Raw genomic sequence first — 13,888 nt, forward strand, 5'->3', positions numbered from 1 at the left:
TTCCGTAGGAGGATAGGGGAAGGCTGTGATCTTTCTCTTTTGCATGATTGCAAATGAGTGAGCGTGAGCTTTTTGGCCCCTTTTTCTTTACATCGCATCCCTAACAGATCTCAGCTATGCTGTGAATGCTGTGATGGAAGTCTATGTGCCATGAAAGTGCAAGTTGTTCTTGTCCAGTGTCGCCGATTTCATCAGTATGGGGAAGAGAAGGAAGAACAGCGTGCCGGTGAGCCTCGGCTAAATTAACCGTAGCGGTAATTGTTCAATCACACCAACCAAAGATCCCTGTGTGATGAGTGCATGAGGGCGGGTGTCCGGTTACACTGGGGTCCGAGGAAGCGGGTTATCTGTGTTTTGTAGAGGGCGATCGGTGGACATGCCCGCACTGGCGGCTGGAGAACTGACAGCCTCTCAGCGAGCGCGGCGAAGGCCGTCTGATGAAAGGAGCTTCTTCCTGCGTTCGGTTTCATGCTCTGCGCTCTGCTTTTAACATGTCATGAGTGGAATCTGTGAATCTGAACTCTGCCAGACGTCTTTCGCAAATAGAAAGCAGGAAATTATTGAATTGTGGGTGTAGCACGAACAGAATGATTATTGTTGTTATTAAGGGAAATGCATATAAACATTGATTGTGAAAATCTGAAATAGCGAGAAGGTGGCGGTGTATCTAAATTACTCAAATGGCACTTTAATGCGTTTAAAAAAAATTGTGCAGTGAAATAGGTACTGATACAGTAGATTCATCTGAATTATAAAGTGGCTTGTTTTTTTGGTTTTTTTTGAAGGGATGTCTTTACAATAACAGACTATAAATCAGATTTAATGGTTCGTGTTAGTTGACCAAAAAATGTTAGTGAAATAAGGGTATTTGAAATGGGCACTACTCTTCAAATATTTGGGCTCAATGAGATAAAAAAAAAGTGTCTTATTGTCACAAATGCTCCATTTAATCAAAAATAGTAAAACGGTAATAAGTGTTCTCTATTTTAATGTATTTTAGAATATACGTTTTTAAATGTAATCAACAGAATGCATTTAAAACCTTTTTGACTTTTATAAATGAATGGCACTGTTGTGTCAAGGAAAATCTTACTGGCACTGATCTTGTCATCACAAGTGTATCTTTCATGACATTTTAAATTATTCAGATATTAAATAATATAAACGCCAATAATAGCGTTTACGATAATAAGACGCTTTAAATTGTTCCTATACAAATCATGCAATAGTGTCCAAAAATCTACCATTAATAAATTGATGTAACCTTTTATATACAAAATACATATGCAGATCACTATTATCCAAATATTTTAAATCAACCTCATTTTTTTTTTTTTTTTATTCGGCCTCGCTTTATATTAGGTGGCCGTAATTACATTGTACTTACATTTAAGTTGATAATAATTGCAGATACATGTTTTACATTGTACTATATATATCAAACCTACCCATACCACCGAACCTGACCCTAACCTTACACATATTCCACCTCACTAGCAGCAGCACTGTTTTGCAGTACAACATGAACACAATACAATAATACAAATACTTTGTACTTAATTTTGGTGTAAGTAGTTAGGGCTACCTAATATAAATTCTGACTTTTCATTCTTTTATGTGCTACATATCACAAACCATCATTGGGTCTAACACCATCTCATTTTGCAGAGTACATTTTCTTTTTAATTTTCTTTATAATTGTGTGTGTGTCTGTGTTAATTGCAAATCTTATTGAAAGCAAACAGAAAAGAAGCTGATAGTCAGCATTTTGTAAAGGATAAGCACTTTCTTTCACTGACGCTTAAAAAAGGGTTTAACAACCTATATTTTCTCCCCTAATCATACAAAGTATATGATAAACCTCCTTTGATGTGCCAAAGGAAATTGCTGCCATCCATCTTAACCTCCACATACAATGATAAATTAGAAAAAAACACCCTGCTGTCAGTAAAATGTAAGTTCATTTGTTCAAATTTGTGCAACAACAACAAAAAAAACCCCTCTTTTGATAACAGTGATTTGTGCATTAAGGGTAGCTGTCATAATTGCCTTTTCAAGTGTTATGACTGCTTAGCGTTTAGCTAATTTCCTCGGAGATGCTGTAGTCAATTTTCACCATCGTTTGTCTTGCGTCGGACGTGCTTGATCAGTCTTAATTGCAGCGGCGAGGTGTCACATAACACGGGTTCTTTAGTAGAGTTTGTGCTTTTGGTCAGATTCCCAGGCAGGTTCTCGTAGGCTGGCTCGCGCTGGGGCGGAACGGAGATGAGTGACAGCATGGGTGGGGTGTAAGTGAGGAGTGAGTGTGATGAGCCACTGACACATCCATAACCGCTCACCTTTTCATCAGGCATGCCCTTGCTGCTCCGCCAGACAGCTGCACTGCTCTATGTTGTCTTTAACTTTTTTATAGTTTTTGTTAGATAGTTCCTGTGGCGGATAGGCGTGAATAGGGCCAGCAATGCCAAACACTGGGGTTTGGATCACACATTGAGGAAACATTGTGTGGAATTTATGGTAAAACTATTTCTTTCAGAAATTGCTAGTTTGTTTACAAAGATATGACAAGCAACAAGTGAGATTTTCTCGAAAGAATTTTTGTGTAAAACACAATAATCCTTATATAAAATTTTTTATTTATCTTTCAAAATCCAGTTTGTCTGATTTGCGCGGCTTGGTCTAAAGATGAGCTAGACCAGTTTTTGTGAGTATCGGGAACATTTTTAATAGCAATGAAAAAATGTCTAATTGACAGCATTCTTCAAACATTCAGAAATATTTGGAGACATGAAGCCTGAATTTAAACCCATTTTTATTTTTTTATTTTTTTATTACTGCTTTTAAGTTTAGCCAATTTTTAGGGTTATATGTGAACGCTTGGAAAACATTTTAATTTATCATCGCATTAGTCAGCGTTGTCTTTATCGTACAGCTTTCTATAATTGTGCTAATGCCTTATTTTTTTACATTCTGTTTTTGCATAGTAATGTTGAACCCCACGTGGTTTTTGCTTTTAGCTAATTTTATTTTTGAATGCATAATAGTATAGTTTAATGTTTTAGTATTTTAGCATTTCGTTTATCAGCTGTCAACCGTAACATGAAGAGGACGATCAGTATTTTGCATGAAGCATTGCCTCTTATGACGATATTTGTTCATGTTTATGACACTGCTGCCACCAAATTGCTCTTGAACATTCAGTTGCAAAACACAAAGATGTTTTACTCTTAAACGGTTCTAAAACAGAACTAATAACTGAAGATGATCTATTGCAAAATTGACAATACGAAAACCTGAGAGATGCTTCCTTTCTATGGCCTGTTTGGACACATTGAGTTAGACCACAAACCATTTCTAACTTCATCCAAATACGTTTTGGGGCAACTGCCCCAAACTGGCAATCTTTTATTGTTAACTCTTTTAAACCGTGATTAATTACCCTGATAATTTCCGTAAGGGTAGCAGACATCCACAAGTACCAGCAGGTGACCGCAGATAAATGTAAAGAGCCAGAGTGCAGCGCTGCTCATGTCTCAGCTCTGGGAGGGACGGAGATGTGCCGCTACCTGCCTGCGCACACCTGTCGGCTCCGTGTTCCTCAACAGCTCCTTCGCTTAGATCATCTCCTCTTCCTCCACGCATGAGTTGTGCCTGGCTAGCGTGGAAAAAATGTGGACCGGCTCTCGCCTCCCTTTTCCCTTGCGCTTTGAAGTGTAAAGTGTGATTGCTTTTGGATCGCAGCCGCTCTCCTTGAAGGTTTTGACATGAAAAGCGGCCTGGGCTCTCAGGTTTATCCCATTGCCAGTGATCCAAGACTAAAGCAATCAGCTCACCGCCTGAGAGATACAATTACCAGAAAGATACTAAAGATGACTGAAATGCGTGTAGCTTTTGCTGAGAACTGCACGATTTTTGTTTGAGTAGGAAAGATTACATTTTGGTTGGCGTAATGACCATTGACCAGAAGCCTGAATAGTATTTGTAAGTGATGTTATACTGAAAGGTAATGGAGAGGATCCTGATGGTGACTCAAATAATGGATCTTGATTTTCACTTGCACTTGTAAGAGTGCGACAACTGTTTTGTCTGAAAATTAAGGCATTTTCCCATGACTCATGGACAGTCATCCATCATGTTTAGTGTTTCAGGTGTTGTGTGTTCTTAAGTGTCACTCCAGCGTGTATTAATGTTATTATGCATTGTTCCAAGAACCTGTGCTGGCATATCCTCGGGAGAATTTGATCGCTTCAGAGCTGATATCAGAGACTCTGGAATGACTTGAGGATGTTTTATTATTATTATTATTTTATTTTAATACACATGTATTTATGTGTGTGTAGACATGAGTATTGTGCATACATGAATAAATGTTTAGTTTCTCAAAATACACTCAAAAAAATGCGAAATGTTATTACAATTTAAACTTTTATATGTTAGAATGTAATTTATTCCTGTGATGGCAAAGCTAAATTTTCTGCATCATTACTCTAGTTTTTAGTGTCACATGATCCTTCACAATTATTCTAATAGGCTGATTTATTGCTAAAAAAAAACCCCAAAAAACTTTTTTTCTTATTTGAATGCAGGTGAACTGCCGTACTGTGTTTCTTTTGAGCAGAAAGCACAGAATTAATTTGAAATATAAATATTGTGTAACATAATAAATTACATTTTAAATCAATTTAACGCATCCTTACCTAATAAGAAAAAAAAGCAATATGTACATATGAATTATTAGTGAATTATTAACTTAAGTGTAATCATTTTTTTGCAATATACAATTCTACTAACAAGGTTGCCACCTTCAAAGTAAAATCTGGGTCCTGAAGGAAAAGCAGTTTAGTTCAAAACTTCATTTTAGGGATAATTTACATGGCTAATTTCATTTGTTTTCTTTAGTGAGTTACCTTTCTTTCTTTGCAGTGAACAGCCACGTATTAAATGCAAGAATCATTTCCTGCTTCTGCAGAGGCAATTAACCCCTCAAAATGATGATCCCACATCAGAAACATCTCAATCAAGAGAACTTATTCCACACTAAGAACATTGGAAGTGGGAAATTGCATCGTGAATTAAGCCTATCAAATAGTATTCTCTGTTTATTGTTTGATGATGTCTGTTTGCCGTTCTATATGTCATTGATTTACTTTAATTAGGACCCTGTACTAAAACCACTGATATTAGCAACTTCAAGCCCAGTGGAATTCTTACACTCTTGTCTTGATTCCTCTCTCTGATTCAAAGAAAATTCACTCTCGTATGTCTTCACTGAAGCCCAGAAGCACTTTGAGCTCTTGTTGATGCTGTAAGTTGTTGTTAAGCCCCTGTGTATTCAAATGACGGCGCACAGCCTTTAGAGATCAATATAGGCCTGCAAGAACTGCTGCCATTGTTGCCCTAAAGCCTCCTTCAGTTAACCGGAAAAGGCTCTGAAATCTCTCTTTTTTTTTTATCTTTACGTACACTTTTTATACAGGGCTAGATCTGGGCTGAAAATTGGAAAGTTGTAGGTTCAAGCCTGTGTTGGCTGATTCACAAACTTACCCCATTTGCCCTTAAGAACGCAACCCCAAGCTTCGGATAAAAGTGTCATTTCTATATCTCCAGATGTATTTGAGCCCTGCCAGGTTGTTGGTTGAAATCGTACACAAGCATACTCTAATAATCACCATTATGAGTATGAGAGTATGAGAGTATGAGGAAGGCAGGTAGGACTTAGATCCCTCAATGTTTTGACAGCTGCTTGAAGAGTTTTTGTCCTTCACTGCTGTTGTGGCCTTAAAGTCAGTGACTCACTCAGCCAAGATCGGCCCAGCTGTGTACCGTGGATGTCTGGATCTGATCAAAGTTAGCGCAGGATTAGCGGTTAGCGCTGATGCTGGTGACAGCTCTCGAGTCTCTCTGCAGTTTGATCTGATTAGTGGATAGAGGGAGGATGAAGATGATTGTGAGGTGAAATGTTCCTGGGAATTAATTCCCACACCTGTGTTTTGTTCTCAGAGGGGTCATGACAACTCTTCGCTTATCCGTCAACAACAGGGATGCAGATGTTCGGCGCATGATGCTGTCTGCTTTCAATGTGAATGTTTCAAACAGGAAGAAATTCTGTTATTTCAAGTTATCAATCATCTTCTAGCCTCTTTTCTGTGTTGTTTGGTTACGTCCAGGGATTCGCCCAAATATGACAATTCTCATCCTCATTGTTCTTCTGTAGGACATTGCAGATTATTATAATGTGATTTTTATTAAATATTACTGATCATTCTAGAGCTTTCAAGATTCCAAATAGACACTGAAGTACTAGAAAAGTGTCATAAAAGAAGCCCATTTGACTTGTCCACCGAATTTTGAGTCTTGTTAAGTAGTGATTGCTGTGTGCTATGAACAGATCAACAATTTAGCAATATTTCACTGATGATTTTCAACTGATATAGTACAAACTGTATCATTGTGTCAGTGAGTTGAGCTTAAAGGGATAATTTAACCAAAAAAAATAAAATCACCCCACGATTTACTCGTCCTTAAGCCATCCTAATGACTTTCCTCTTTCAAATGAATGAATTGTTAAACCCCGCCCCCTTTAGTTGCTCAATCTGACAAACAAATGCTGCTAACTGTCTTTCATTGACAGCTGTCAGCTTGAAAACCTTGTCCCAAGATGTCTTTTGTTAACCTACATTGTACTTGACATGAGAACAGTTCATTTTGTGTATTTGTACATTAAAATGGACGTTATCTAGTTTTAGTCAGAGAGATGTCTTGCTGAAGCACAAAACGGCATTAACATTTTGCTTAAGCAGTTAAATACTGTATCTTAATGATAGCAACCAGAAACAATGTCTTCATTGGGATCAGGGTTTAATGCTCTGTTTACATTTCTCTCTGTTTTTTCTGGGTTTAGGAATTGGAATAAAATAAATTCCTTCACCTGTCCTCCTGTGATACCTGGAATCAGTGTTACAAATAACCCACGTACATTGTTTTTCCATTGTTGTAGCACGAACACCGTCAAACCGATGAAAGGTTTGGATTTTCCAGGGTTTCTCTATGGCGCTGAAACCCAGTGTTACGGTTTGCGTACAACTGATGCTCGGGGTTCAGCGTTCATGTGAGAGGGGTGTTCCAGCGGAAGACCGAAGATGTCGGCGAGGTGTAAGTGCTGAGGAGAAGAAATGAATTCAGGAGTACAGCAGAGAGAGCCGAACAGCACAGTGGTCGTGAATTAGAAGTACAAAATCAGGACTTATAAAGAAAAATGAGGAGACTTGTTTTCCTTTGCTAAACAACGTGAATATGTGTACGACAAGATTACGGTTTACAAGGTTTTAAATGTGGACATTTTTCTTACTAAAAATGCATCTATACACTTCAGAAGGCCCTGATTTACAGTTTGCCGAGGTCAATGCTAGTTTGCAAAAGTCAGAGAAGATTTTGGGTAATCGGAGTTAACAAATTTCACAGAAAAGTGTGTAATGTATGATGGGCAGAACATTTTTATCCTCAAGCTATGAATGCATCAAGTCAGAGGGCATCAAGCATCTTTGATATTTTGAGCCTATTTAAGAACTATTTTTAGAACTTTTTTGTCACGTGATTCTTTGGGAGTTCAAAACAGGTGAAAGCCTGGTAGTGTGAGATCCTCATTCATTGGTTTTTCAATCTGTAACCATGAACCAAATTCATGATTCATTCATGACATCTCTATTTTTCACTAAAGTCATATGAACCACTTTCATAATGCTTCATCAATTTTGCAACTTGACACCCTTGATTCTCATATTATACAGAAAAGTAGATTTTCTTGATAAATTTTCTTTTTGTGCTCCGCAGAATCATGGAAAAACACACGTAAATTACAGAATCAATTCTGAGTCAATTATTTATTTACCAATGCTCTAGTATCTGCATGATTTCTCACTCAGAGTTTCCTCAGCCAGTTTGGCGTGAATACTGCGGCATTCCTCTCTTAAGTACAATTTGGTCTTAGTTGGGAAAGTGATCTGTTTTCAAAGACCAGAGATCCATGACCCAAAACCATTGTTAGTGAACTCTGTCCTAAGCTCGGGACCGAACAATACACCTTGTTTGGACAGGTGATCTTATTCCTAATGTGAAGAAGGCTTTGAGTGAGATAACAGGCTTAGACGTCTTTTAGAACAAAGGCGAGGGGTTTTAATCTGACAGAAGCAGAATTCCCAGTTGATGCCACACATTCTCCGTTTCAGACGCTTTCTCCAAAGAGAAGCATGATGATTATAAAAACTCATCAAAGCCTTTCCTGAAGGATTTTTTTTTTCCATTTAGTCATGTTGTATCGCAAATGGATGTCATACAAACACCCAAATGCTGCAAATGGGCTTGTAAATGAATGTCAATTATGTGGGCCAATTAGTGTGATGTGTTTACTGTGTAAACAGAGGCTGTTTGTTTGCGCTCTCTGCAGGTTTCCACTAAAGCTCTGTTTGCATTGGGTTTTCTTACTGAATGCTTCTCGGCTGTAAACCTTTTGATTCTCCCTTAATGATTTAATATCCATCTGTTACACCGCCGTGTTTTAAGATCTAACCCTTGTACGCCGACAGCGACAAACTGGTCTCTCTGGCGGTGGTACGTGTCTTTGAAAGCGTTTGCAGCTCAGGAGCGCGGCTTTTCCCCCGTTTTCTCGCCACACTCCAATTCCGAATGTCTGCTTTGTCATATTAATAAGTGAACGCAGAAGCTGAAGAGTGCCTGAACTTGTCTGTGGAATACTTCAGAATGACAGGCCTGTCCACATACAGTACTCCTCCCCGAGTAGAAAGTGGTAGGATATTACTCATTTGCTCTTTCAGAGTAGCCGAGCTGTGGATTAGGAGGCATTAGGTGTCACCGTTGGACGTCTGCTGAAGAGTGATGCTGTAAGAAGCCTCTCTTAAATGAAGCATGGAATCAACGGTCCCCTATGATTGGGTGATTTGCTTCAAACCCGGCCCTGTTTTACTGGGATTAGTGGTCATAGGTGAGTCATGTGACTTGGGGAGAGGGTGGGTCTCACACTTGACTCAGGTGAGAAAAGTTGTAGTGACTTAATGGATCTGCTAAGAAGTTCTCGTGCAGCTGGATCTCTGTAGCGCTTCTGTAACGCCTGAAAAGACTGTCTGTCACCTACATACGTTTATTTCAGGAGCTCGCTGAACTTGGGTCATGTTTGGCACTGGGCATTTGGTGTCTCCTCTGTCTTCTGCAGTCTTCCACTCTTCGGCTGCGCACTTCTTCCCGGCGTTTCCCAGCAGGTTGACCTCACCGCAGATCTTCATCCCCGGGCCTCTGCTCAGCTACGAGCTCCTGCGCAGTTACCTGCAGCCAGAGCCCTGCAAACAGGCCTTGCTTTTGGCCGCTCAGTCCTCGGGACAACATGCTGAGAACATCGGTGAGCCCATCTTGACATATACCATATTTTATGTGCCATCTTTCACTGGGTTATTTGGTTAAAGTTACATTTTCATGTGAAAAGTAAAAGGAGAAATTTTATCACAAAAAAAGTTTCTATTTAATCATTTAGCAGATGTTTTTTGTCAAAAGTGACTTTACAAATGAGGCCAATAGAAGCAATGCAACCAACAAAAAACCAAAGATTGTAAGCATTGTAACAAGCTCCTGATAGTCCAGCGCAGGACACGTAGAAAGTTATTATTTATTTTTGACATTACTAACATTAAGTTATCAGATAGAGGGCTTAATGAATGCTGTCTTTATTACAATTATTATTATAAATGTTAGAGACTCAAGTTTTTTATATTTTTTAAAATCTTTTATCACCCTGATATTGTATTATGTATTATCACTTATTATAAAACTACTTGCTAAATAAATAAATATATGGATATTAACTATTTATTTGCATTGAAATCACTTTATTATGTGTGAAGAACATAGTGACACAAGCAGCATTTAATAATTGCCTATGACCACAATCAATTATACAGTTTAATAAGTGGCTAATCAGAGTTATGTATTCAATAAAGGCGTGTAATAATAAAAGCTGTGTAAATAAAACCTTCAAGATAAGATTTCTCTCTTATATATAATGTGTTGCGTGATAAAAAGCTTGACAGGTGAGATAGCTCTGGGTGTTGTATATTTATTTAGGTGATTTGCTCTTAATAATACATATGCGTAGCGTTCATTAAGAGAGGCCATTTGTGAATCATATTCTCTCATAATTGTCCATCCTCATTTTACAGTATTTAATAGGATTCAAAATGTTTACAAAGGATTGGCTAACAACTCGTAACTAACAATCAATTATCCGGCTCTGCTGAAGAGGGCTTAATGAACGCTGCGCTAATTATCCAATCTAGAGCCATTAGTTCCTTGTCAGCCTCTGGCAATTGTCTAATTGGTGGCTGCGATGTGGCTTCCAGATGAACCCCGGCCAGTGAAGCAGCGGCGAGCTCGGGCCAACTACAGCAGCTGGCAGCTGGAGGAGCTGGAGAAGGCCTTCGAGAGCACCCACTACCCTGACGTCTTCATGAGAGAAGCCCTGGCCCTCAGACTGGACCTGATAGAGGCCAGAGTGCAGGTCGCCATTGCCTTGCTCTCTTTGACTGTTGTGATATAAAAGAGCAATATAAAAGATTATTGATTTAATTTTATTATTTCTTTTTACTTTTTTTTGTTATTTATTTTCACAGATATTGCCGAATTGTTCTTCTTTAAAGTTCTGTTTTGTCCCTTACATTGTCTGTGAGGAAATGCCGTAGGGACATAATAACATAAGAAAATTCTAAATAATAATAATGATGATAAAACGCTTTTAGATTTTTGTGTCTTTTATGTTTCAACAAATAATTTTATTTAGGGGACAATGCAAAAAAAGAAATATATATATATATATATATATATATATATATATATATATATATATATATATATATGTATATATATATATATATATGTATGTGTGTGTGTGTGTGTGCGTGTATATGTATAATAATAGTTAATAAGTATTTTTTCTGCTAAGAATTATGTATATATGTATAAGAAAAAATAATTCCTTTTTCTTAATGATTTCAGATTTTTTTCCACTAACAATTCTTAAGATTAAAAAAATCTAATTGAAAAGCAATATCAATAATAACACTTTATTTAGTCTAACACCATCTAGAACCACTAGAATTTAGTCTAACGCCCATACATTTTTTTTTTAGATAAAATAAATAAATAAAACATTTCCCTTTGTTTCTTTAGGTGTGGTTCCAAAACCGCAGGGCTAAAATGCGCAGGCAGATGAAGCTCCAGAGCCAGGCGGGAGAGCAGTGCGTCAGGCGCGACAGTGACGATAGACAGGTCGATTCATCCAGCAGAAGCACAGCTCCAGAGCTCCACAGCAACAGCAGCCCAGGCTGGGACAGCAAACACCAGAAAGGGAGCCCCACTTGGTCGAAACCGTCCTCATCAGCTATCCACAGCCCTGTAAGCGACATGCTTCAGCTGCCAAGAGATCAGGAGGGGTCAGAGGAGCCCAGTACAGAGGACTTCCGCTGCTGTAGCATTGCCAATCTGAGGGCGAAGGCCAGGGACTATGAGGCAGAGATCCACAGCACGGTGGCCAAGGCCAGCAGAGAGAGGCAGATGAAAACTCAGGTATCTGCCACAGGCCTGCACAGAGACTGAAACTGATGCAGCCATTATACAGTACCTCAGAATCACACAGGACATATTAGAAATAACATTACATTTTCTATTTATTATTATGAACAATCACCCAAGTGATGAGGTTAAGCAATGGGACCGAGAGCAGCAAAACACACTCCAAATAGTTTTTATTTCTTCGATTGTCACAATGTCGTGTATTATCTGTGAAACCAATGGACCCTTTTCAAATTTCTCAGAAACAGAAGTCAGTGTAGTTGGGTAGACTTCTATAGAGGACGAACAGAAATTACAACAAAGTGTTTTTTTATGGCTTTAACATACAAAGCGGAAAAAACATTGATTTCGTCAGTAAAAAGAGAGAAATATGTCATATTTGCAGTTTTGTTGAAAACACTCAGAAGTGTTAATTTTGCAAGCAATTTTTTACCTACAGTGTAACAAAGTGTTTTAAAAATCCAAATATAAAAGATATCTGCGGAAACACATCATCTCAGTATTTAAGAAGGGTCCATACTTTTTGTATTATAAAAACAAATGTGAAGTTATATGTAATCTACTCTTTTATTATTATTTGTTCTTTGATAAGATTGGTTGCTTGCTTCAGTGGACATTTAGTTTTTTCAAATGTGGTTGGACTGACAGCTAGTGAACGAGAGGAGCTCGAGAGGAAGCTCACAGTGATCTCATCGATGGCCAGCTCCTCTATCAGCTATCCTGTTACCCTGCGTGAAAACACAGGATGTCTGCAAGCTGCCACAAGCCCTCCACAAACACAATAGGGACAGACGGCTGAAAAATGACTCGCCTTTTCTGACAAAATGTGCTTTTTAAAGATTGTCACACACTTTAAATATGTCATTTTCCTACGCAATAGATGCTATTTGTGCTGAACGTTTGTTCATATACTGTAATTATTGCATGCTTTTGGAAATCACTTTTTTAATGTCTTGTTTCACGCTTAACGTTTGTTGTTTTTCAAGAAAACGTGCTACCTAAAGGGATCGTTCGACCATAAAACTAATATTCTGTCATCATTTATCCTCATGCAGTTCCTAACCTGAATGACTGACTTCTTTTTTTTTCAGTGGAACGCAGAAGAAGGTATTTTTGAATGGTGCTCGTAGCCAAACAGGGTTTGGGTCCCTTTGACTTCCATAGTATGGACCTGAAACTGAGTAAATAAAGCCGAATTTGCATTCTTGAGTGGACTATCCACTTCAGATTATCCTAAAATGTTTGTTTAGAACGGCAACCCTTCAGAAATTGTGAAATGCAGGACAACTTGTATGACAACTTTTGTGTGACCAAAGCTAGTGTTGAAGAGCCTAGAACTGCATTATCCTTAGGTCTTTAGTTCTCTGAGCCAGTATGGAGTAAGAGTGCCCTCCTCTGGGCAACAGGGTCCTCTTGAGTTTAAAGGGCAGCACGTCTTAAGCAGGTGAACAGTCTATGAGAATTTCATGCATGTGAAATCTTGAAGAGGATTTGATGTGTAACTTGTAGCTCAGATCGTCACATCTTCATCATGCTCGGGTTTCCGTCTTTCTGAAGTTTGGTGTCAAGCTATAAATAGTCCCATTGATTGTGCACCCATCCACAACTTGAGTTACCTAAGTCAAACTTAAAACCATGAGAGGAGGTGGATCATCTGAAATTACACTGAAAGCTATCTCTCTGCCTTAGGACAGCTGAAAGCTGATGGTATTTCTGTCTACATTTGGATTATATGCATTCAGGACTTTAATTGTAAATGAAATAAGCTGTAATGCTAATTGCAGATATTATGTTTATTAAATAAAGTTTAGACCGTTTATAGGAATATGTATTGTTTTGTGTTTGTTAAACAGGCTCAACGTTAAAGGTTTTGTTTTTTTTTTTGTTTATTTCCCAGGGTTTGTATTCACCTATGCAAATGAGGTGAACAGTCTGACCTTGTTAAGAGGCCATTGCAAACATTCATATTCATGCAACAATAATTTGAACTGATTTATGCAGATGGTTGTAAACATCCTCTGCAGCCCCCTGTGGTTTTATCATAAACATACTACATGTTTACACTGCATGTGTCATAAAAATATGGGTCGTTCTTGTTACGAAGTACCTTATGAACAATGTTCTTAAATGAATGTGCTTTGTTGCAGTTTAAGGAAGCACTTTTTATAAAGCATACACAGGGCTTTTACATGTATAGTCTTTAGATGTAAAGGCAGTGAAGCTTTATTACTTATTACTACTTGTTATTTACTTTTAG

General features: G+C 38.2%; 1 protein-coding gene across 3 annotated transcripts; it reads left to right on the forward strand.

The window, feature by feature from the left end:
- The first annotated feature begins 55 nt into the window (after positions 1-55).
- si:dkey-43p13.5 (paired mesoderm homeobox protein 2) lies at positions 56-13,446 on the forward strand. Of its 3 annotated transcripts, none has more exons than XM_043233888.1 (4): positions 56-8,998; positions 9,164-9,409; positions 10,404-10,561; positions 11,230-13,446. In XM_043233888.1, the coding sequence occupies exons 2-4, from the start codon at positions 9,184-9,186 to the stop codon at positions 11,653-11,655; spliced, it is 810 nt and encodes a 269-aa protein (XP_043089823.1). In that variant the 5' UTR covers positions 56-8,998; positions 9,164-9,183; the 3' UTR covers positions 11,656-13,446. The 3 variants fall into 3 exon arrangements, with proteins under 3 accessions (XP_043089823.1, XP_043089820.1, XP_043089822.1); XM_043233885.1 differs by having other exon boundaries at positions 9,227-9,409; XM_043233887.1 differs by having other exon boundaries at positions 56-226; positions 9,227-9,409.
- The last annotated feature ends 442 nt before the right edge of the window (positions 13,447-13,888 follow it).

This window comes from Puntigrus tetrazona, chromosome 3 (genome assembly GCF_018831695.1).
Source record: "Puntigrus tetrazona isolate hp1 chromosome 3, ASM1883169v1, whole genome shotgun sequence".
Lineage (NCBI taxonomy): Eukaryota > Metazoa > Chordata > Actinopteri > Cypriniformes > Cyprinidae > Puntigrus > Puntigrus tetrazona.